At 42.5% G+C, this 25,163-nt stretch overlaps 1 protein-coding gene across 2 annotated transcripts; it reads left to right on the top strand.

Annotated features, from left to right (window-relative positions):
• Positions 1-1,980: 1,980 nt before the first annotated feature.
• LOC109892927 (probable E3 ubiquitin-protein ligase DTX2) lies at positions 1,981-24,570 on the top strand. Of its 2 annotated transcripts, XM_031826821.1 has the most exons (9): positions 1,981-2,987; positions 4,340-4,925; positions 13,707-13,765; positions 16,786-16,938; positions 18,453-18,520; positions 19,194-19,352; positions 21,965-22,126; positions 22,207-22,296; positions 24,190-24,570. In XM_031826821.1, exons 1-9 carry the CDS (start codon positions 2,675-2,677, stop codon positions 24,454-24,456), a joined length of 1,857 nt encoding a protein of 618 aa, XP_031682681.1. In that variant the 5' UTR covers positions 1,981-2,674; the 3' UTR covers positions 24,457-24,570. The 2 variants fall into 2 exon arrangements, with proteins under 2 accessions (XP_031682681.1, XP_020341404.1); XM_020485815.2 differs by lacking the exon at positions 16,786-16,938 and having other exon boundaries at positions 1,983-2,987.
• The last annotated feature ends 593 nt before the right edge of the window (positions 24,571-25,163 follow it).

Here is a 25,163-nt window from a genome sequence, read left to right as displayed (position 1 = left end):
GGTCACAGAATAAAAGAGGTAGGGGTGGGGATCAGAAAACCTGTCAGTATCTGGTGTGACCACCATTTGCGTCATGTAGCGCAACACATTTCTTTCACATAGAGTAGATCAGGCTATTGATTGTGGCCTGTAGAATGGAGTGCATCCAAAACATGTCTGGTGAGTATGCAGGCCATGGAAGAACTGGAACATTTTCAGCTTCCAGGGGCTATGCATTATCATGCTGAAACATGAGGTGATAGTGGAGGATGAATGGCACGACAATGGGCCTCAAGATCTCATCGCGGTATCTCTGTGCATTCAAATTGCTATTAATAAATGCAATTGTGTTTGTTGTCCGTAGCTTATTCCTGCCCATACCATAGCTCCACCGCCACCATGGGGCATTCAATCCATTCACAACGTTGACATCAGCAAACTGCTCGCCCACACAATTGCCATCTGCCTGGTACAGTTGAAACCGGGTATCATCTGTGAAGAGCACACTTCTCCAGTGTGCCTGTGGCCATATATGGGCTCCTGAATGGCACTGCAACTCAGTGCTAGAGGCATCACTACAGACACCCTGGTTCAAATCCAGGCTGTGATTGGGAGTCCCATAGGGAGGTGCACAATTGGCCCAGCGTCGTCCGGGTTTGGCCATTGTAAATAAGAATTTGTTCTTAACTGACTTGGCTAGTTAAATAAAGGTTACATAAAAAAAAAAGTATATATATTTTTTTTAAATCGAAGGTGAGCATTTGCCAAGTTGGTTATGACGCCAAACTGCAGTCAGGGTAAGACCCTGGGGAGGGTTACGAGGAAGCAGATGAGCGCTCAGACGGTCCCGTAGGTGAAGCCGGATTTGGAGGTCCTGGGCTGGCGTGTTTACATGTGGTCTGCAGTTGTGAGGGTAGATGGATGTACTGCCAAATTCTCTAAAACAACTTTGGAGGAAGTTTATGGTAGAGAAATTAACATTTAATTATCTGGTGAACATTCCTGTAGTCAGCATGCCAATTGCACACTCCCTCAAAACTTGAGACATCTGTAGAGTTGCCTTTTATTGTCCACGGCACAGGGTGCACCTGTGTAATGATCATGCCTGTTTAATCAGCTTCTTGATATGCCACACCTGTCAAGGGGATGGATTATCTTGGCAAAGCAGAAACGCTCACTAACAGAGATGTAAACAAATTTGTTCACAAAATGTGAGAGAAATAAGCTTTCTTGTGTATATGTAAAATTTCTGGGATCTTTTATTTCAGCTCATGAAACCAACACAACATGTTGTTTATATTTTTTTTATCTGTATAGATAACTAACCCTGCTTTTAAGATGCCGAAAAGCTGTTACATACCGATTTATTTGAACAATAGTAGGAGAAAAGGCCACTAAATTAAATTATATCAACTGCCCAAGGACCAGATTAGGCTAAACTCATGGTTAGGCTATTATGCCACGATGATGATGTAAAACTGTGGGCTCCGATTACTCGACACATTTATGTGTTCGAACAACTTCATCACTTGTTTGTATCGAACTAGCTATGTGTATTGCGCAACGTTTGCTGGTTAGCTTGTAGTAAGGACTAGTGAGCTGTATCGGTCAAAATAACAGCTATAATGTTCCTCTGCATTTGGATATTTATGCAAAACTGCAGATTCCACCAAGTAGGTGTAGTTATCGCCATAAACTACTTTGGGCCATTTGGTAGGGTGTCTCCCCAGCTTTTCGGTCTCTGTTGAAAGGACATAATATATATAGGCAAGCCAACAATAATCAACTTTTCTAAATACCTCGACATTTCCAAGGCAAGCAAAAACATGGAAGTAGTTACACAACATATCTAAGACTAGCGAATTAGATCTAGATTAATTTATCTTGATAGCCAGCCAGCTAAAGATAGACGTAAACAAACGGTGACATAAGTATAACGCGACGGCTTTACCTTCAGCGTTAGAAGGTCGGGTAACAAATTAGTGTCTGAATAATAATTTGTGGCAGCTGAAAATGTTTATTGAAACGACAAAAAAAGTGTCAGTAGTTCATTTAGGATGACGCCCAAGTTAGGCTAATTACAGTAATGGGAGTACAATACAGTACCCGTAATCGGGGGCGTGGTCATGTAAAACTATGCCTCGCCGTGTGTATCTATTATTGTGTTTGAATGGGGAAGGCTCTTCTATTCATTCTATTTCTGTGGTTCAGACAGATTGGTGGCTAGCCAGTTTGGGTTGGTATGCAATGTATGATTAGCATAGATACATACATTTCCAAATCGAAGGATTCGTTGCTTCGCCAAAATGTTTTTTATACGTTTGCTTGAACGTTTACCGCCTGACCTGGAATCAGTCGTATTGTAAAAATGAGGCATTTTAAGAATCCAAGCTAGATGGCTAGCTAGCTTTCCATCTTGTAAACTCAATATGCTTTGCTAGCGTAACGTTAGCCAATTTGCTAGCTAACCGTTAGCGGACTAATCGTGTAAACGTTAGTTATTTTGGTTTGCTAGCTAACGTTACATTTTATTGATGGGATAACGTTAGCTGGCAAGGTGTCCTCTAGTTTGTCCATCTAACTTCCTAAACCTATCTAACGTTAGTTTACCAGCCTCCGCTTTATTCCCTTAACTATCGTTTCGTTTACTGGATTTGACGTAACATTAGCTGGCACTGGCTAGTAGCTGCAAGATATGGCCACTGCCTCTAGCTCCTGTGTGGGGAGAAATGTGTCTAGAAATGGACCCTCTGTCTCGACCCCGACCTCGGGAGCACCTGGACAATCACAGCCTATGGTCGTTGTATGGGAATGGCAGGATGATCTTGGCGTCTGGCTACCGTACAGCGGCCAGGTGAGCAGCTACATAGAACAATGTTTCTCTTCTCCGCGGGGACACAGGAGTGGGGGTCCTGGCTCCACCAGTATCTGGCTCGGACAATCAGATCCCAGTTTGTCGCCTTATCTTATAGACATACCAAGCTTGAAGCAGTTCCGCCAAGATACAGGTAAGGAAATTAAGCCTTCGAGCTTTAGTTTTAATGCCCTAACTAGCGCAGCGCTATATAGCTAGCTGTTGTTGTGATCATGTGTTAGCCACCATAAGCCAAACATAATCGCATTGCTAAACTTGATAACAGCTATAGCGAAGAGTCAGCTACTTGTCTATTTCCCAGCGATGGCAACGCTTTCTTTGGCTAACTAGTTAGCTGGCTAACTGTAAATGCAATGTCACAGAGATTATATTAGCCAGGGATATACACTACGTGATCAAAACTATGTGGACACTTAAGTTACTCATCGAACATCTAATTCCAAAATGAAGGGCATTAATATGCAGTTGGTCCCCCTTCGCTGCTATAACAGCCTCCACTCCTCAAATCCAACTGTATTGGTCACATACACATGGTTAGCAGATGTTATTGTGAGTGAAATGTTTGTGAAATGCTTGTGCTTCTGGGAAGGCTTTCCACTAGATGTTGGATCATTGTGGGGACTTGCTTCCTTTCTGCCACGAGCATTAGTGAGGTCGGGCACTGATGTCAGAGTATCAATTCATCCCAAAGGTGTTCGATGGGGTTGAGGTCAGGGCTTCCACATTGATCTCAACAAACCATTTCTATATGGACCTTGCTTTGTGCACGGGGGTATTGTCATGCTGAAACAGGAAAGGGCCTTCCCCAAACTCTTGCCACAATGTTGGAAGCACAGAATCATTTACAATGTCATTGTATGTTGTAACATTAAGATTTCCCTTCACTGGAACTAAGGGGCCTAGCGCTTCTTAATCAAAGCATTTACAGTTGACCGGGGCAGCTCTAGTAGGGCTGAAATTTGACGAACTGAGTTGTTGGAAAGGTGGCGTCCTATGACGGTGCCACGTTGAAAGTCACTGAGCTCTTCAGTAAGGCCATTCTACTGCCAATGTTTGTCTATGGAGATTGCATGACTGTGTGCTCAATTTTATACACCTGTCAGCAACGGGTGTGGCTAAAATACTAGAGTCCACTAATTTGAAAGGGTGTCCACATACAATATATATGTATACACAAAAGTTAATCAAATGGACAATCCATTTTAATGCAGACTAGATCTAAACATTAATAATTGAAAATGACAAATTACCCAATGGCTCATGATCATTTTCGGTTAAAAAAGTGGGGGTGCAGATGCTCTGTTGCTCAGGCGTTCATGGATGTTCAGTGTACTTAGTTGACATCATGAACCACACTACTACTAGACTAAGACTATAATTAATAAATAGTTTGGCATTCACTGATGTCTATTGCATAATCTTCTGTGCAAAGCACTTTTGCCTCATGAGTACATTATTCATTCTGTGTTGTTCTTTTCTCTCTAGGGAAAACGCGGTCTGTACGCCGTCAATTGTTTGCCCAGTCCTCAGGCTTGGGTAGCGGAGTATATTGGGAGTGGGTGAATGACGAAGGAGGATGGACTCCATACGAGACTCGCACTTCTATCCTACTAGAACACAGCTACCAGGCACGGCAGGCCACGGCGGACATTGTCTCACACGGCTATAACTACATAGTGGACCTCACGGCGCTGGACCAGGTCAACAAGGCCACGGGCTACCGGCGACAGGTACGACGGCAGGGTAACCTCCCCTACCCACTGGCATCTGGTGCATCCGTCATACACTCGGGCCCGGCATGCTCCTGCCAGCAGTGTCTGAGCCACAGCAGCACTGGCCCCATGTCCAGCCGCTCGCGCCATTCCTTCTCGTCGGGGCAGCTGAGCCGGCCTAGCCTCCAGGTCCCTAGCAGGGCGACTGGAGCTCACCCCACCTCAGTGTACTCACCCTACACCAGGAGGCCTCTTTCTGTGGGGGGAATGGCGTGGGGAGGCCCCTGGCCACTGGCACCCTCCGCTAGTCAACTCCCTGGAGCTCAACTGGCCTTGTCCACCAGTGCCAATGGCTTAAGGTGGGTCCTCAGGTCCATCTTATGGCCTTTTCAACCGGCTTTGTTGACATTGTTTGAAAAGTAATTGTCGACTCATTTTTTTGTTTGAAAAGTAATTGTCGACTCATTTAGGAGCTTATCCATTTAGACTAATAATCTTTGAGTTGAGTAAGGCATAGCCAACTGATAGAGGGTCTGATTGACATTTAGGCAGAGTTTACACAGGCAGCCCAATTCTGATCTTTTTCCCAATTATTGGCAAATTATCAGATCTGATTGCTCAAAAGACCAATTAGTGGCAAAAGATCAGAATTGGACTGTCTGTAAATGCCACCTTAGACCCAATTTGTTGTTTTGAACCAATTTATTTCTATGAACTATAATTTCATCTTGAGCTGAGTGACATATTGTTATAATTTGGGGTTAAACTGCAGTATGTCATAGAGTGCTGAATCTGAAAGATTCACAAACACTGTGTGAAAACACCAGGATAAGCTGTTTTGTTGACCTCCACTAAAGAGGAAGTGGTGTTACGCAGAATAGGAAACAAGATTTGTGACCCAAAGCTCTGCTTGCTCAATACGCCGCTGATGTTTTTAAAGGGTTACATTACATCAACTGCTGCGTGTCACACACACTTCCTCCCATTGTTGTCACCATGTGGTCCCTGGTTGTAGTAGGCCTAGACTATGTCACACCATGTGACGAACAAAGCACCCGGACGAACGCTTTTGACGGTCATATAGCATTTTTGTTTTCAATAATACCTTAGTGGCACTATTTCTGACTGTTTTGAAGCAGACTTGATGCCACACAGCGCCTGCCAAATATTCTTAAAATAACTTGAGTGAAAAGTGGCAGCATTAAGCAATGTTGAACATAAACATTCACATTACTCCAGATCCTTATCAACTTGGATAGAAAGCACACAAAGTACAGTGCATTCAGAAAGTATACAGACCCCTTTTTTCACAATTTATGTTACAGCCTTATTCTAAAAATATATATATTTTCTTTTACATTTTTGCCCAAAAAAACAACAGATACCTTATTTACATAAGTATTCAGACCCTTTGCTATGAGACTCGACATTGAACTCATCCTTGATGTTTCTACAATTTGATTGGAGTCCACCTAGGGCTGGGCGATATGGCAAATCAATTATCACGATATCTATATATTTTTTTCATTCTATAACGATAATTATCATGATATTAATCAAAAAATGTTTAAAAGGTGCATATCTGCTTCAGACTCAATAATGCCTAATGCCTTAACAAACTACTAGGCAGGTAGCCTAGTGGTTAGAGCGTTGGGCCAGTAACCAAAAGGTTGCTAGATCGAATCCCTAAGGTAAAAATCTGTCATTCTACCCCTGAAGAAGGCAGTTAAACCACTGTTCCCTGATAGGCCATCATTGTAAATAAGAAGTTGTTCTTAACCGACTTGGCTAGTTAAATAAAGGTTCCATAAAATAAAAATTGTCAGCTACACATAAAATTATACTTTAAGGAAAATGATTCCTTGTTTGCGGCCAGGGAGCACGTACCTGGGGTCAATAAAACTGATACGCCTCTTGAAACATTCCTTTTTGACTGTGCTAATTGGTAGCATGTCCTTAGCAATGCAATGCATAATAGCATTTGTGATGTCTTTGTCTTTTTGATGTTTGCTTGTAGGGCATAAACTCTGTCAGTGTTGACTGCTTCAGGCAAACATTCCTAGATTGGCTGGTGCTTGAGGGGCATTCATCAATACTCAAACTTCCTGCATGTTCCAAAGAGTGATTTTGCTTCAGTTGTTGAAAATGGTTTGTCTTATTACCAGACTTCGTAGCCACCTGTCTACGGCACAATTTGCACCGAACATTGCTCTGCTCTTTGTTGGACTTCAAAAGTCCTAACCACTTCCAAATTACTGAAACAGTTTAACCCTTTTTATCAATCATTTCTTCGTTGGGAGCTGCTCCTTCTCCATGGGGATAACTGTTTTCGCCTACATCACTCATTTTTCGTGGTTAATAGTGGCTAATCCACCAAGTGGTGTTGGAGGGCCAGTAGGCGGCACTCTTTCCTCTGGTCTAAACAATATCCCAATGCCCCAGGGCAGTGATTGGGGACACTGCCCTGTGTAGGGTGCCGTCTTTCGGATGGGACGTTAAACGGGTGTCCTGACTCTCTGAGGTCATTAAAGATCCCATGGCACTTATCGTAAGAGTAGGGGTGTTAACCCCGGTGTCCTGGCTAAATTCCCAATCTGGCCCTCAAACCATCACGGTAACCTAATAATCCCCAGTTTACAATTGGTTCATTCATCCCCCTCCTCTCCCCTGTAACTATTCCTCAGGTCGTTGCTGCAAATGAGAACGTGTTCTCAGTCAACTTACCTGGTAAAATAACGGATAAATAAATAAATAAACTTGAGGTGCTAACTGTTTTTTGGTGGGCGTATACCCCGCCACGTGCATATTGTCACTTCTCCGCACGTTCCTGCTGTGTCAGAGGTGAAATGGACTGCTGTACCTAATTATTCAATATCGACCCTATCGGAAATGAATCTAAACGTTTTTATATCGTTATTGAGGGAAGTAATTACCTCTAATTATTGATTTATCGCCCAGCCCTAAGTCCACCTGTGGTAAATTCAATTGATTGGACATGATTTGGAACTGCACACACCTGTCTGTATAAGGTCCCACAATTGACAGTGCATGTCAGAGCAAAAACAAAGCCATGAGGTCGAAGGAATTGTTTGTTGGGCTCCGAGACAGGATTGTGTCGAGGCACAGATCTGGGGAAGGGTACCAAAAAATTTATGCAGCATAGTGGCCTCCATTCTTAAATGGAAAAAGTTTGGAACCACCAAGACGCTTCCTAGAGTTATCCGCTCGGACAAGCTGAGCAATGGGGAAAGAAGGGCCTTGGTCAGAGAGGTGACAAGAACCCAATGCTCTCTCTGACAGAGCTCCAGAGTTCCTCTGTGGAGATGGGCGGACCTTCTAGAAACACAACCATCTCTGCAGCACTCCACCAATCAGGCCTTTATGGTAGTGGCGAGGCGGATGCCACTCTTCAGTAAAAGGCACATGACAGCCCACTTGGCGTTTGCCAAAAGGCACCTAAAGACACTGACCATGAGAAACAAGATTCGATGGTCTGATGAAACCAAGTTTGACCTCTGGCCTGAATGCCAAGCATCATGTCTGGAGGAAACCTGGAACCATCCTAAAGGTGATGTATGGTGGTGGTAGCGCAATGCTGTGGGGAGGTTTTTCAGAGGCAGAGACTGGCAGACTAGTCAGGATCAAGGAAAAAAAGATGAAAACCTGCTACAGAGTGCTCAGGACCTCAAACTGGAGCAACGATGTATGTACCTTCCAACAGGACGACGACCCTAAGCACACAGCCAAGACAACGTAGAAGTCGCTTTGGGACATATCTCTGAATGTCCTTGAGTGGCTCAGCCAGAAGCCGGACTTGAACCCGATCGAACATCTCTGGAGAGACCTGAAAATAGCTGTGCAGCAACGCTCCCCATCCAACCTGACAGAGCTTGAGAGGATTTGCACAGAAGAATGGGAGAAATTCCCCAAATATAGGTGTGCCAAGCTTGTAGGGTCATACCCAAGAAGACTCGAGGCTGTAATCGCTGCCAAAGATGCTTCTACAAAGTACTGAGTAAAGGGTCTGAATAGTTATGTAAATATGATATCAGTTTTTATTATTGATACATTTCTAAACTTATTTTTGCTTTGTCATTATGGGGTATTGTGTGTATATTGATGAGGGGGACAATTTAATCCATTTTAGAATAAGTCTGTAACGTAACAAAATGTGGAAAAGGTTCAAGGGGTCACAATACTTTCCAAACGCACTGTATCTGACGCACTGGATTAGGGCTGGGAATTGCCAAGGACCTCACAATACGATATTATCGCAATACATAGTCTTGTATTGCAATTCTCAGGGTTCTATATGTATTGCTATTTGATGCTGAAAATATTGCTCACTATATATCTGCTGCAGAGAGGTGAGAAAACGTGTTTAAATCAGTCAGGAAAATAAAAGTGCTGAAAACATGTTAGCTCACTATTTAATAAGATGGCGAACAAAATTTATAGGATGAAAAATACTTGCTTTTTGGAGCAGGTACAGCTGACTACTGGTAGCTAATGCTACCTACAGTATTAAAACTATATACACTGCTCAAAAAAATAAAGGGAACACTAAAATAACACATCCTAGATCTGAATGAATTAAATATTCTTATTAAATACTTTTTTCTTTACATAGTTGAATGTGCTGACAACAAAATCACACAAAAAATGATCAATGGAAATCAAATGTAGCAACCCATGGAGGTCTGGATTTGGAGTCTCACTCAAAATTAAAGTGGAAAACCACACTACAGGCTGATACAACTTTGATGTAATGTCCTTAAAACAAGCCAAAATGAGGCTCAGTAGTGTGTGTGGCCTCCACGTGCCTGTATGACCTCCCGACAACGCCTGGGCATGCTCCTGATGTGGCGGATGGTCTCCTGAGGGATCTCCTCCCAGTGGACAGTTTGATTTCACAGAAGTGTGATTGACTTGGAGTTACATTGTGTTGTTTAAGTGTTCCCTTTATTTTTTTGAGCAGTGTATATTACAGTTGAAGTCGGAAGTTTACATACACCTTAGGCAAATACATTTAAACTCAGTTTTTCACAATTCCTGACATTTAATCCTAATAAAATTGTCTTCGGTCAGTTAGCGTCACCACTTTATTTTAAGAATGTGAAATGTCAGAATAAAATATTTATTTCAGATTTGATTTCTTTCATCACACTCTGTGGGTCAGACCTTGACATACACTCAATTAGTTTTTGGTTGCCTTTAAATTGTTTAACTTGGGTCAAGTGTTTCGGGTAGCCTTCCATAAGCTTCCCACAATAAGTTGGGTGAATTTTGTCCCATTCCTCCTGACAGAGCTGGTGTAACTGAATCAGATTTGTTGGCCCCCTTGCACACTTTCAGTTCTGCTCAAACGTTTTCTATAGGACTGAGGTCAGGGCTTTGTGATGGCCACTCTAATACCTTGACTTGTTTGTCCTTAAGCCATTTTGCCACAACTTTGGAAGTATGCTTGGGGTCATTGTCCATTTGGAAGACCCATGTGTGACCAAGCTTTAACTTCCTGACTGATGTCTTGAGATGTTGCTTTAATATATCCACAATTCTCCTACCTCATGATGCCATCTATTTTGTGAAGTGCACCTCCTGCAGTAAAGCACCCCCACATCATGATTCTGTCACCCCCGTGCTTCACGTTTGGGATGGTGTTCTTCGGCTTGCAAGTATCCCCTTTTTTCCTCCAAACATAACGATGGTCATTATGGCCAAACAGTTCTATTTTTGTTTCATCAGACCAGAGGACATTTCTCCAAAAAGTACAATCTTTGTCCCCATGTGCAGTTACAAAACGTAGTCTGGTTTTTTTATGGCGGTTGTGGAGCAGTGGCTTCTTCCTTGCTGAGCGGCCTTTCAGGTTATGTCGATATAGGACATGTTTTACTGTGGATATAGATATTTTGTACCTGTTTCCTCCAGCATCTTCACAATGTTCTTTGCTGTTGTTCTGGGATTGATTTGCACTTTTCGCACTAAAGTACGTTCATCTCTAGGAGACAATGTGTCTCCTTCCTCAGAGGTATGACGGCTGTGTGGTCCCATGGTGTTTATTGCATACTCTTGTTTGTACAGATGGACGTGGTACCTTTAGGCGTTTGGAAATTGCTCCCAAGGATGAATCAGACTTGTGGAGGTCTACAATTTTGTTTCTGACGTCTTGACTGATTTAGTTTGATTTTCCCATGATGTCAAGCAAAGAAGCACCGAGTTTGAAGGTAGACCTTGAAATACATCCACAGGTACACCTCCAATTGACTCAAATTATGTAAATTAGCATCTAAAGCATCTAAAGAAGCATCTAAAGCCATGACATCATTTTCTGGAATTTTCCAAGATGTTTAAAGGCACAGTCAACTTAGTGTATGTAAACTTCTGACCCACTAGTATTGTGATAGTGAAATAATCTGTCTGTAAACAATTGTTGGAAAAATGACTTGTGATGCACAAAGTAGATGTCCTAACCGACTTGCCAAAACTATAGTTTGTTATCAAGAAATGTGTGGAGTGGTTGAAAAAGAGTTTTAATGACACACTAAGGTTGTTATGTAAACTTATGACTTCAGTTGTATATACAGTACCACACACATGTTTCTGTATTTGTACTATTGTCTACTTTGTAGAATAAGAGCGCAGAAATCAAAACTATGAAATAACATATGGAAACATGTAGGATGAAAAAAAGTGTTAAAACAAATCAAAATGTTCTAATCTTCAAAAGAGCCTCCCTTTGCCTTGATGACAGCTTTGCACACTCTTTGCATTCTCCCAACAGTCTTGAAGGAGTTCCCATATATATTGTGCTCCTTACTGGCGCAGCGGTCTAAGGCAATGCCTTGCAGTGCTAGAGGCATCACCACATACAGCCCGGGATCGAACCAAGGTATCACATCCGGCCGTGATCGAGAGTCCCATAGGGCTGCGCACAATTGGACAAGTGCTGTCCGGGTTAGAGGAGGGTTTGGCTGGGCTTTTCCGCCTTTGTAAAATAAGAATTTTTCATAGCTGACTTGCCAAGTTAAATAAATGTAAAATATATGTTTCACATTTGTTGGCTGCTTTTCCTTCACTTCGCGGTCCAACTCATCTCAAACCATCTCAATTGGCTTGAGATCGGGTGGTTGTGGAGTCCAGGTCTTATGTGGCACTCCATCACTCTCTCCTTGGAGTCACTCCATCACTCTCTCCTTGGAGTCACTCCATCACTCTCCTTACACAGCCTGGTAGGTGTGTTGGGCCATTTTCATGTTGAAAAACCAATACACCTACTAAGCACAAACCAGATGGGGTGGTGTATCGCTGCAGAATGCTGTGGTAGCCATGCTGGTTAAGTGTGCCTTCAATTCTAAATAAATCACTAACTGTCACCAGCAAAGCACCATTACACCACCACCTCCATGCTTCACGGTGGGAACCACATATGCGGAGATCATCCGTTTACCTATTCCGCGTCTTACAAAGACATGGTGGTTGGAACTAATAATGTCACATTTAGACTCGTCAGACCAAGGACAGATTTAGCCTAGTCTGATGGCCATTGCTTGTGTTTCTTGGCCCAAGCAAGTCTCTTCTTATTATTGATGTCCTTTAGTAGTGGTTTCTTTGCAGCAATCGAGCATGAAGGCCTGATTCACGCCGTCTCCTCTGGACAGTTGATGTTGACATGTCTGTTACTTGAACTCTGAAGCATTTATTTGGGCTGCAATTTCTGAGGCTGGTAACTCTCTAATGAACGTATCCTCTGCAGCAGAGGTAACTCAGGGTCTTCCTTTCCTGTGCTGTTCCTCATGAGAGCCAGTTTCATCATAGCGCTCAATGGTTCTTGACATTTTCCGGATTGACTGACCTACATGTCTTCAAGTAATGATGGGCTGTCGTTTCTCTTTGCTTATTTGAGCTGTTCTTGCCGTAATATGGACTTGGTATTTTACCAAATAGGACTGTCTTCTGTATACCTCCCCTACCTTGTCACAACATAACTGTTTGGCTCAAACGCATTAAGAATGACTTATTTTATTTACATAGGCAAGTCAGTTAAGAACAAATTCTTATTTACAGTGACGGCCTAGGAACAGTGGGTTAACTGCCTTGTTCATGGGCAGAACGACAGATTCTTTACCTTGTCAGCTCGAGGATTCGATCTAGCAACCTTTCGGTTACTGACCCAACGCTCTAACCACTATGCTAAATAAATTCCACAAATTACTTTTAACAAGGCACATCTGTTAAATGAAATGCTTTCCAGGTGAGTACCTCACGAAGCTGGTTGAGAGTGCCTAGAGTGTGCAAAGCTGTTATCAAGGCAAATGGTGGCTACTTTGAAGAATCTAAAATATACACTTTTTTTTTGGTTACTACATGATTACATATGTGTTATTATATAGTTTCATGTCTACACTATTATTCTACAATGTAGAAAAATAAAAAAAATCCTGGAATGAGTGTGTCAACTTTTGACTGCTACTGTATACATATACACACTGTAGGCATCGGTTCACTAGATATGCGTAACTGTGGTAGGCTCTCTCTGCATGTGTTCTGGAATACTTGCAGCAGGACTTCTCTGCTTTTGCTCTGCTCTCTCTTGGGCACCACTGAACACAGGCCTCAGTGGAACAACATGACAGTTTTGGAAACCAGGAGGAAATACTGCACAGTGCACTGTAGTACCCCTGGCCTTTGTCTGACGTGGAGCAGGAAAGCCGGATTTTTGGGGGTCCATTGTTCTCCTCATGGGGGCAGGTTCAACTCTGAACACAGGCAGGCATGTTTTAGCAAGGCCACGCTAGCTCCCCATCCATCATTAATCAGAGGAAGGGCATTTATCTTCTGTGGATTTCCTAGCTTTTTAGTTTAGAATGTCAAAAGTTGAGAAATTCAAATCGTAACCTTTTAGTATTGTTATTGATATAATTGTTAACCTGCAGTGACAGGCCGCAGAACTATTCAATATAGATGATATCGTGGATGGATTCTGCAGTGTCTAGAGCTCTTTTTTTTTTTTTTTTTTGAGAAACCACCACATCAGTTCTTCATTTGATTGCTTCTGCAATGGTGTGTACGGATTCGTATGTGTGCCTTTTGGCCTTCACCATGCTCCGTTAATGTCTGTTTTCCTGTTTCTTCTGCCACAGTATCCCCGCCATCCCTGTGCAACTGAATGGATCAACCAGTGTGAGCTCAGCCCTGGCAGGTAAAGAGGTCCCAAGTAATTCATCCAATTTTCATGTCCCCAATGGTGGTACTACCTGTATTCTTAGTCCCCATCCATGTGAATTCTAGCGTTTTCGGTAAAGCAATGTTTTTCTTAGTGACGATGGCAGAACCTTCTGCTCCATGAGGTTACGTCTCAGTGTGAAAGTAAGAGGGTGAAAAAGTGTTGCGTTTTCACACTCATAAGTTTTAAAATCGATGTTTGTTGACATACTTTGTTTCAGCCAAATGTGTAGCCTATGGCAAGCTAATGACTTAACAAAGATGGCTGATACACCAGAAACAGGCTACACATTTGACAGCACTGTCCAGCAATTGTGTGCTTTAGTAAGCTTATCTGATAGACCTGACAGATTTTTGAGGCACAGCTTTTGTTGACCAGTCATTACAGCAGTGATACAGAGAACTCCTTTGTGATTTCATGGCAATGGCCTGTCACTGTCTATGGTGTGAAAGCCATTGTGTCTCTCTAGACAACTAGCCTAGCACCTCAGTTTATCGCTGTGCACAATCTCCACAGACCAGGCCCTGTTGTGCACCAACCAGGCTTGGTTCTTGTCAGTTGCCCGTGATGTAATTTATTTTCCAGGGTATTCTCAGGGGTTTGTGGTCTTAATGAAAAGGAATAGTTAAAGCAATAGTTCACTTTTTTTCTTTCTCGTTACATTTTCCGTTACACTGTCCTAGCTAGCAGTTAATATTTTTACGCAAAAAAAAATCTCATTCCTGTTGAGCCAGCAGATAGGCCACCAGAGAGACAGACTGAGCATATATACAGTGGGGCAAAAAAGTATTTAGTCAGCCACCAATTGTGCAAGTTCTCCCACTTAAAAAGAAAAAGATGAGAGAGGCCTGTAATTTTCATCCATAGGTACACTTCAACTATGACAGACAAAATGAGAGAAAATCCAGAAATTCACATTGTAGGATTTTAAATTGTATTTATTTGCAAATTATGGTGGAAAATAAGTATTTGTTCACCTACAAACAAGCAAGATTTCTGGCTCTCACAGACCTGTAACTTCTTCTTTAAGAGGCTCCTCTGTCCTCCACTCGTTACCTGTATTAATGGCACCTGTTTGAACTTCTTATCAGTATAAAAGACACCTGTCCACAACCTCAAACAGTCACACTCCAAACTCCACTATGGCCAAGACCAAAGAGCTGTCAAAGGATACAAGACACAAAATTGTAGACCTGCACCAGGCTGGGAAGACTGAATCTGCAATAGGTAAGCAGCTTGGTTTGAAGAAATCAACTGTGGGAGCAATTATTAGGAAATGGAAGATATACAAGACCACTGATAATCTCCCTCGATCTGGGGCACCACGCAAGAACTCACCCCTTGGGGTCAAAATGATCACAAGAACGGTGAGCAAAAATCCCAGAACCACACGGGGGGACCTAGTGAATGACCTGCAGAGAGCTGGGACAAAAGTAACAAAGCCTACCATCAGTAACACACTACGCCGCCAGGGACTCAAATCCTGCAGTGCCAGATGTGTCCCCCTGCTTAAACCAGTACATGTCCAGGCCTGTCTGAAGTTTGCTAGAGAGCATTTGGATGATCCAGAAGAAGATTGAGAGAATGTCATATGGTCAGATGAAACCAAAATATAACTTTTTGGTAAAAACTCATCTCGTCGTGTTTGGAGGACAAAGAATGCTGAGTTGCATCCAAAGAACACCATACCTACTGTGAAGCATGTGGGTGGAAACATCATGCTTTGGAGCTGTTTTTCTGCAAAGGGACCAGGACGACTGATCCGTGTAAAGGAAAGAATGAATGGGGCCATGTATCGTGAGATTTAGAGTGAAAACCTCCTTCCATCAGCAAGGTCATTGAAGATGAAACGTTGTTGGGTCTTTCAGCATGACAATGATCCCAAACACACCGCCCGGGCAACGGAGTGGCTTCGTAAGAAGCATTTCAAGGTCCTGGAGTGGCCTAGCCAGTCTCCAGATCTCAACCCCATAGAAAATCTTTGGAGGGAGTTGAAAGTCTGTGTTACCCAGCAACAGCCCCAAAACATCACTGCTCTAGAGGAGATCTGCATGGAGGAATTGGCCAAAATACCAGCAACAGTGTGTGAAAACCTTGTGAAGACTTACAGAAAACATTTGACCTCTGTCATTGCCAACAAAGGGTATATAACAAAGTATTGAGATAAACTTTTGTTATTGACCAAATACTTATTTTCCACCATAATTTGCAAATAAAATCATTAAAAATCCTACAATGTGATTTTTTTGGAGAAAAAAAATCTCTCATTTTGTCTGTCATAGTTGAAGTGTACCTATGATGAAAATTACAGGCCTCTCTCTCATATTTTTAAGTGGGAGAACTTGCACAATTGGTGGCTGACTAAATACTTTTTTTGCCCCACTGTATATGCATGTGTGACCAACAGCAATTCAGCTTATTTTGCATGTGAACACTTTTGGTCCAGTTGGACTTAAGCTAAAATGTTTTGTAGAGTGCATTTTTGAAGATTTTCTTTGTCACATTTTGTAAATATTTGTTTGTGTGCTCTTTAAAACGTACCCTTAATGAAATAACAGATTTTTTCCCACATAGTTGGTTCAGGGATTCGACTCGGCAACCTTTCAGTTACTGGTCCATCGCTTATAACCACTAGGCTAAATTCGGTCCAGAATCGAGGCAGAACCTTACAATATGGCTTTAAATAGGAAATCGGTGCATTTATCACATCAGCCCACATTTATTACTGCTGAATGTTAGTCAAACACATTTTCTTTACTGTACAAACATTGAATCCAAATTACTTCTTATTCCTGAATCCAATGTTCTCTATTTTGACCAAGCAGAATTGGTCTGGAAGCTTCCCAAACTTCCCAATACACGCCCTCTTTTCTCACCAGTCAGTCACTGCTTTATCCACCATGTCGCATCCCTTTGGTCCCGATCCCCTTCCAACCCCCCCGTCCCCCACCCCATCTGCATGTCTCCACCGGTCCTCCCCTGGCCACCCACTCCAGGCATGGCCTCCATTTTGATGTCAGCAGTGGGACTCGGCGTGCGCTTCATGAGTGCCCCCTCCTCCGCTCCTCCTCCCCCCAGCAGCAGCAGCAGGCCTGCGGGCTCCAAAAGTCGCAGCTCGGTTAGGAGGGAAAAGAGGCAGCACAGGACAGGTAGCTACGCCACCCACCCCACTCCTACCCCCCCCCACCCCCCATTATGGGCCTGCATCCAGCTCTGTGCCTTGTCACATCCAATGCTTTCCATTGTGTTGTCATCTTGAGTTATCCCAAACAAGTTGTAATACATGTTCAAATATGAAAAAAATGTTTTGTGTTTTTGTGGTGGGAAACTAATATGCCTGCCTGGTGAAACATTGGCGATATCCGAGCTAGGAATTCCTATTCTCACTCAGTTTTAGGATCTCAATAGTCACTACACAAGACTTACAATCAATGGGAGTGATGGGGGCAACTGAAATCAACTCATTGATTTGGTTTGACTTGACTTAAAGGTGATTTGACCCAAAATATATCATGGTTGCCCCTATTACTCCCATAGATTTTTCACTTGAGGTGGCTAAAGTTAGCTCAAGTTAGTAGTGGCTTTTTAAATAAACCTGAACCATGGATTACATTTCCCCTGGTTGATATACTACTATCAGTGTAAGGAACCATTTATCATTAAGTTTGTGTGTATTTTAGATTATGTATACACATTTCAAATTGTAACCTGAAAAGGCATCTCAGGCAGTGTGTTTTGATTATCTGCAGGCTAGTATAGCGTCCTTTTATCTTACATGTGCTCACTCTTATCTCATTCCATCGCCTACTTGTCTCTGTACGAATCATTTGCCCTCCCGTGACTCTCATTCATATCCACAAATCAGTGTTGTGATGTTGCTTGGCGGTCAACACCGTATTCATTAGCTAACAAACATTGGTGTGTTTCCTTCAGAACTAATCGTGTTCCTGCTTTTTGGATCCATCTTATCTTCATATAATGCCTTTTTATTTACGCAGGTGTTATATGAAGATGGCAGAGCAAACTGACATTCACTAATCTAACTCTGAGGAAGCATCCTAAATTGGCACCATATTCCCTACATAGTGCACTACTTTTGACCAATGTAGGGAATAGGGTGGCATTTGTGACGCATACCCTGACTGACGAAGGAAGAGCAAGAGGGTGCGTTTGGCACATTAGTAGATTAGTGTCAATATCTTACCCTCTTCTCTCATTCAGCCATAACTGTCAAACATTAATACTGTGTGCCTCAAACTCATGTTATATTTTCGAGCAGTACTCTTGCATGGTACAGATTTGCCAACGAAGCCTGCCTAAAGTCTGAGCTGCAGCGAAGTAGGCTACTTCTGCAGAATGAGTTGGACATTTTTGCTTTAGGCTTTCAGAAGGCAGAAATATAAAATACAGCGAAAGTGAAGTGTCAGTTAAAAATGTTTTTGGATTTAACTATAGGCTATGAAATCTAGGCTATTATTTCTGTGAACATAATTTGTTTGCGAACTGCAAAACAACTAGGCAACCACTGTAGTTTCAACCACTGAAAGCCATGGATTTAAAAAACAAATGTCTATACAATTTCTGTCATGATAATACCACCTGTGTCCTGTGTATGTGGTTGGCTTCTCCCCAACTCTGTTCATTGTGTCCACTATCCTCTCAGTCCCGGCCCAGAAACCAGAGGATGTCATTCACCGCTACATGGAGGAAGTGGCCTCTGCTAAAGACGAGGTACTCATGTCAATGTCAGTCTCCCTCCTCCTCCCTCGCATCTTATTTGTTTTTTTTGTATAGGGTGAAGTTGCCCCTAGACGCTGATCTTGGGTCAGTTTAGCATTTTCCCCCCTAATGGTTAAGGTTAGGATTGGGGGAAGGGAATCTTATCCTAGATCTGTACCTAGGGGGAAATTCTCCCTGGGGCCGTCTTTTTACGCAGCACTCACTGAAGTAGTGCTCTTGCAGGAGAATCAGTCGTGTGTTTCCTTGTTCTGGTACACTGGAACTCATTAAACATGCAATTAATTACACCTGCTTTTGTTTGCATGTAGTCTCTCAGACTTAAACTATTTTTGTAAAAAATTATACATTCATGTGAAGGCACTGTTTTTTAAATATTTTTATATACAAAACAACTCATTGTATTTGTATTGAAGAAAGAAATGTTATTTTTGCAAAGAATTTGCAGTATGCAGGTTGAAAGCAATAGGATTTCTCTAAAATGAACACAGGCTTGGCCTATTTCTAAAGCAGTATGAGCAAACCAACTGCTGTTTTGTATACAATACCCATCTGTATCCCCAAGTTATCCCAACCACAATTTATAGACTTGCAATATAATATCATAGAGATCCTGTAATACTTGTTCTCATGTAATTTTATGATAACATTCTCCCTGTGGTTTCAGGACTGCATCATCTGTATGGACCGGCTGTCTTGTCCGTCGGATTATGACGTGGCGTCTGAGGGAGCCCAGTCCATCCAGCCTGGCGCCGTGGGCAAGTTCAAGTGTGGACACACCCTCCACATGCTCTGCATGCTGGCCATGTACAACAATGGTACCAAGGTGGGTGCCACAGAGATCCTAAATGTAATTCAGTTGGTTGCCTGGAAGACACGAGCCCACATATTGTCCTACATAGAGGCATTAACATATTACAAGCCTTATAAGGCATTATAATGGCTTGTACATGCTTATAACAAGTAATGAAGCATTGTACTTGCAGGCTAAAAGTTAAGTGTTACCCACAACGTGTCATATTACAGTGCCTTCAGAAAGTATTCATACCCCTTGACTTTTTCCACATTTGGTGGTTACAGCCTGGATTGAAAATGTATTAAACTTAGATTTTTGCGGGGTCACTGGCCTACACACAATACCCCATAATATCATAGCGGAATTCTATTTTTTAAAATTCAATCAAAATTAAAATCTAATACGTATTGAAGGGCTGTGGCGGTCATGAGATTTTGTTGGCTGGTGATTGTCAAGCAAATAACTGCCGGTCTCACGGTAATTGACTGTTATTAAACACATGTAGCATCTCCTGGCAAGTCAGTTAAGAACAAATTCTTATTTTCAATGACAGCCTAGGAACAGTAGGTTAACTGCCTTTCAGCTCAGGGATTTGAACTTGCAACCTTTCGGTTACTAGCCCAACACTAACCACTAGACTACCCTGCCACACCCCAAAACATGCTCCTTAACACCCGTACCAATGTGTCGGCGGAGACACTTTCCAACTGTAGTAACACCTCTACCACTGCGATGCAGTGCCTTAGACCACAGCGCCACCCGGGAGGCACATTACAGCCTTACTCTAAAAATTGATTAAAAAATTTTTTCTCATCAATCTTACACACAAATGACAAAGCGAAAAAAGTTTTTTCAAAATGTTTGCAAATTTATTAAAGAAATAATTTTATTTACATAAGTATTCAGACCCTTTGCTTTGAGATTCAAAATTGAGCTCCGGTGCATCCTGTTTCCGTTGATCATTCTTTAGATGTTTATACAACTTAATCGGAGTCCACCTGTGGTAAATTCAATTGATTGGACATGATTTTGAAAGGCACACACCTGTCTATATAAGGTCCCACAGTTGACAGTGCATGTCAGAGCAAAGAACCAAGCCATGAGGTTTGAGAAATTGCCCGTAGAGCTCCTGAGACAGGATTGTTTTGAGGCGCAGATCTGGGGAAGTTACCCAATCATTTCTGCAGTGTTGAAGGTCCCCAAGAACACAGTGGCCTCCATCATTCTTAAATGGAAGACATTTGGAACCACCAAGACTTCCTAGAGTATCCTTTAACCTTTGTTGTAGCACCTTTGGCAGCGATTACAGCCTCAAGTCTTCTTGGGTATGATGCTACAAGCTTGGCACACTTGTATTTGGAGAGTTTCTCCCATTTCTTCTCTGCAGAGTCTCTCAAACTCTGTCAGGTTTGATGGGGAGTGTCGCTGCACAGCTATTTTCAGGTCTCTCCAGATTAGTTTGATCGGTTTTAAGTCTGGGCTCTGGCTGGGCCACTCAAGGACATTCAGAGACTTGTCCCGAAGCTACTTCTGCGTTGTCTTGGCTGTGTGCTTAGGGTCGTTGTCCTTTGCCCCAGTTTGAGGTCCTGAGCGCTCTGGAGCAGGTTTTCATCAAGGATCTCTTTCCCCTGATCCTGACTAGTATCCCAGTCCCTGCCACTGAAAAACAACCCACAGCATGATGCTGCCACCCATGCGTCACCGTAGGGATGGTGCCAGGTTTCCTCCAGACGTGACGCTTGGCATTCAGGCCAAAGAGTTCAATATTGGTTTCATCAGACCAGATAATCTTGTTTCTCGTGGTCTGAGAGTCTTTAGGTGCCTTTTGGCAAACTTCCAGCAGGCTGTCATGTTCCTTTACTGAGGAGTGGCTTCAGTCTTGCCACTCTACCATAAAGGCCTGATTGGTGGAGTACTGCAGAGATGGTTGTTCTTCTGGAAGGTTCTCCCATCTCCACAGAGGAACTCTGGAGATCTGTCAGAGTGACCATTAGGCTCTCGTTCACCTCCCTGGCCAAGGCCCTTTTCAGTTTGGCAAGGCGGCCAGCTCTTGGAAGAGTCTTGGTGGTTCCAGACTTCTTCCATTTAATAATGTTGGAGGCCACTGTGTTCTTGGACCTTCAGTGCCACAATTTTTTTGCCTCGACACAATCCTGTTTCGGTGGTCTACAGGCAATTCCTTCGACCTCATGGCTTGGTTTTTGCTCAGACAGTCACTGACAACTGTGGGACCTTTTATATAGAAAGGTGTGTGTGCCTTTCCAAATCATGTCCAATCAATTGAATTTTCCACAGATGGACTCCCATCAAGTTGTAGAAACATATCAAGGATGATCAATTTTGTCTCATAGCAAAAGGTCAGAATTCTTATGTAAATAAGGTATTTCTGTTTTTTATTTTTAGTAAATTTGATACAATTTCTAAAAACCTGTTTTCGCTTTGTCGTTGTGGGGTATTGTGTGTAGATTGAGGAAACATATTTTATTCAATTTTAGAATAAGGCTGGAACAAAATGTGGAAAAAGTCGAGGGGTCTGAATATTTTCCGAATGCACTGTACATGTGCCTTTTGGTATTTTGTAAAGAAAGTCTGCCTCCGTTGGGTGTCTTCTAAGGTGGTTGACTTTCTGTTCTCTGTTCCAGGATGGCAGCCTCCAGTGCCCCTCATGCAAGACAATCTATGGGGAGAAGACTGGGACCCAGCCCAAGGGGAAGATGGAGATCTATAGTATCTCCCAGTCCCTCCCTGGCCACCCTGACTGTGGAACTATCCAGATCATATACAACATTACCCATGGGATACAGGTACACACACAAGACATACACAAGACACACACATGAGACACACTCACTCACTCACTCACTCACTTCCTCACTCTCTCCAGGGTCCAGAGCACCCTAATCCCGGGCAGTCGTACACCTCTAGAGGCTTCCCTCGCTTCTGCTTCCTCCCAGACAACAAAAAGGGAAGAAAGGTAAGCAGCTAACACTGCATCTATCTTACAACGAACCAACACACCAAACAGTTGACAACACCCTAGACGTGCTCATAAGGGCACGCAACAGAAAATTAACAGTTCTCATTGGACAAGTCCGCGTAGATCCTCCCTGTTTTTTTCCAGTTTGCTCCCTAATGAACACAACCTTTTGACTCTGTTCTGCTCATGTAACCGGTGCTGTACTGCACCGCCGTAGCTCCGCTGTGTGTGTGTGTGTGAGATCCTTTTGTAGCTCCGTTGGTAGAAGACGTGGACTTCGGTGATCAGGCTGTTTTCAGTGTAATGAGTTTCTTCTGCTTCCATAAGAAAATATAAAAACATTTGTAGAGCACATATGTTCTGCCAATCATTTCCTCTCTCTACAACAGACACAATACAAAGGACGTTGATCCGTCAAGGAGCTAGCCATCATTCACACATACAACACACTAGCTAGCTAACAACCACATGTTGAATTCGAAATGTTATTATCATCTTAAAAAGTAATACTTACAATACCATCCCTTTATGAGTAAACACTAAATGTACACCATTATTTATGAACAAAACAGTGTGTCTTGTGCTTATGTCTTGTGCTTATGTCTACCTCTATACGTCCAAAATATTTGAACAATTGTTACACTCACACATTCCTCGTATGCTCCGCTACTCTGTTGGCTATATTTAATAAATGCTTATTTTACTGTACAGTGTGAGGTAATTGTTTTATTGATAATTCATCCAAATGTTCTTGCCAAAGAAATCCATTTCTATATCTGATTTCCTGTCGATGTGAAATCAAATGGGCATACCTCTACCATAACCTAGAGACAATGCAGACCACCTTAAAAGGGACATTCAGTATTTTATAACTTAATGTTAGAAGGTTCCTCACCCTGAAACTAGTCTATGGGCCAGGAGAAACTTTAAAGGCGGCTGAACTGACAGATTTTGTCTCGGTTTTCCTCATTTAAGAACACAAGATTGGGGTCTTGGAGGTGTGTGTGTGTGTGTGTGTGTGTGTTTCACACGTGGGAAGCGTTAGTTAATGTACAACTTACTCGTCTAAATAACTTCAAAACATTCTAACCTGCTCTGCTAGGGGGAGTAAAATGGTTAGAGTGAGGCGTGAAAGTCACTGTAAATGAGCTCATACTCTTTTAGTTCTATGTTCACTATTTATTTTGTATATAATATACAGTATTTACATTGTTTAAATTCCTCTCTGTATTGTCTCTATATTACATTTCTATATGTCTTGCTAGCAGCACCATTTTACCAAGTCAGATTCTAGGTATGTGTAAATTTACTTTACAAATAAAGATGATTCTGAAGTACAGTACATCGCACTTTTGCTAGCAAGTGTGCGACCGTGGCAGTTAGGTCGCTGTTGGGGATTATCCAATTACACAATGTATGTGGGACAATATTTTCTAGTTCTCTCATTAAATGTGAAAGTGTACTTTCAAAGTATTTGTTTATTTTTAAATTATCCCGAAATTAATGTAAAATGTTATTAATCTAAACACAAATCATATTTCAGACCACACGGTAAGGTTTCAAATGACACCAAGACTGTCTTTAGCATCTACAGACTCATCGTTGTAGTGTCTTTTAAAGAAGGCCTGGGTAAGGCCAAAATTTCACATTTTTTAATTTCAATCAATTATTTCTCAATAATAATTTTGGGTAGACTTCAAAGGTATGCCAAACATCCTTACCCCAAAGGACATTTCAATGCATTTAATTTCAGGAATATCATAGATTTGGGCCAATCTCGTATGGAGTTGCCCACAACAAACTTCCAGTAACTTTGGCCACCGCTAGCTAAAATTCCATGATAGTGATGGGGGCATGTCATCTCTAATTTCATGTCTGATTTCATGTCAGGTGCTGGAGCTGCTGAAGGTGGCATGGACACGGCGCCTCATTTTTACGGTGGGAACGTCCAGCACCACGGGCGAGCCCGATACGGTGGTGTGGAACGAGATCCACCACAAGACGGAGATGATGTCCAACGTGTCTGGTCATGGCTACCCGGACCCCAACTACCTGGACAACGTGCTGTCCGAGCTGGCCTCCCAGGGGGTGAGCGATGACTGCCTCCTCAGACAGGAGGACCCCAGCCAGGGAGGAGCGTCAAACTCTAGACTGTGAAAACTGGTTATGGCTAGGGAGCATCCGACTGTGAAACTGACCGTGAATCACTTTCCTTGTAATGTCGCAACTTCAACATAGAGAACATAAGGGATAAACCAAGTATTCACATTCCCACCTGGATATGTTTTTATTAAGTATTCAATGCAAAGCGTATGTCTGAGTGCAGTGTGCCGAATACTACACATACTGATAATGTGGGATTTGACTTGGACTTTATTAGCTGCAGTAGTGCTCCATTAGCTCTTGGTTTAGTCACCTAGGCTGTGTCTCAAACTGCACCCTGTATACATCCCTATATTTGTAGTGCTATATATATTTATATATGTACACACACACAGTGGGGCAAAAAAGTATTTAGTCAGCCACCAATTGTGCAAGTGTAAAGGAAAGATGTATTGTGAGATTTTGAGTGAAAACCTCCTTCCATCAGCAATGGCATTGAAGATGAAAGGTGGCTGGGTCTTTCCACGTGACAATGATACCAAACACACCGCCCGGGCAACGAAGGAGTGGCTTCGTAAGAAGCATTTCAAGGTCCTGGAGTGGCCTAGCCAGTCTCCAGATCTCAACCCCATAGAAAATCTTTGGAGGGAGTTGAAAGTCCGTGTTGCCCAGCAACAGTCCCAAAGCATCACTGCTCTAGAGGAGATCTGCATGGAGGAATGGGCCAAAATACCAGCAACAGTGAGTGAAAACCTTGAAGA

This window comes from Oncorhynchus kisutch, linkage group LG6 (assembly GCF_002021735.2).
Source record: "Oncorhynchus kisutch isolate 150728-3 linkage group LG6, Okis_V2, whole genome shotgun sequence".
Lineage (NCBI taxonomy): Eukaryota > Metazoa > Chordata > Actinopteri > Salmoniformes > Salmonidae > Oncorhynchus > Oncorhynchus kisutch.
This window is presented reverse-complemented; position numbering and strand designations above follow the sequence as displayed.

Bases quoted from the DNA above. Each gene is read 5' to 3' on its own strand.
- LOC109892927 (XM_031826821.1), top strand. From the start codon at position 2,675: ATGGCCACTGCCTCTAGCTCCTGTGTGGGGAGAAATGTGTCTAGAAAT. The intron at 18,521-19,193 runs GTACTCATGTCA...CTGTGGTTTCAG, and splicing joins TGGCCTCTGCTAAAGACGAG to GACTGCATCATCTGTATGGA. The intron at 22,297-24,189 runs GTAAGCAGCTAA...ATTTCATGTCAG, and splicing joins ACAACAAAAAGGGAAGAAAG to GTGCTGGAGCTGCTGAAGGT.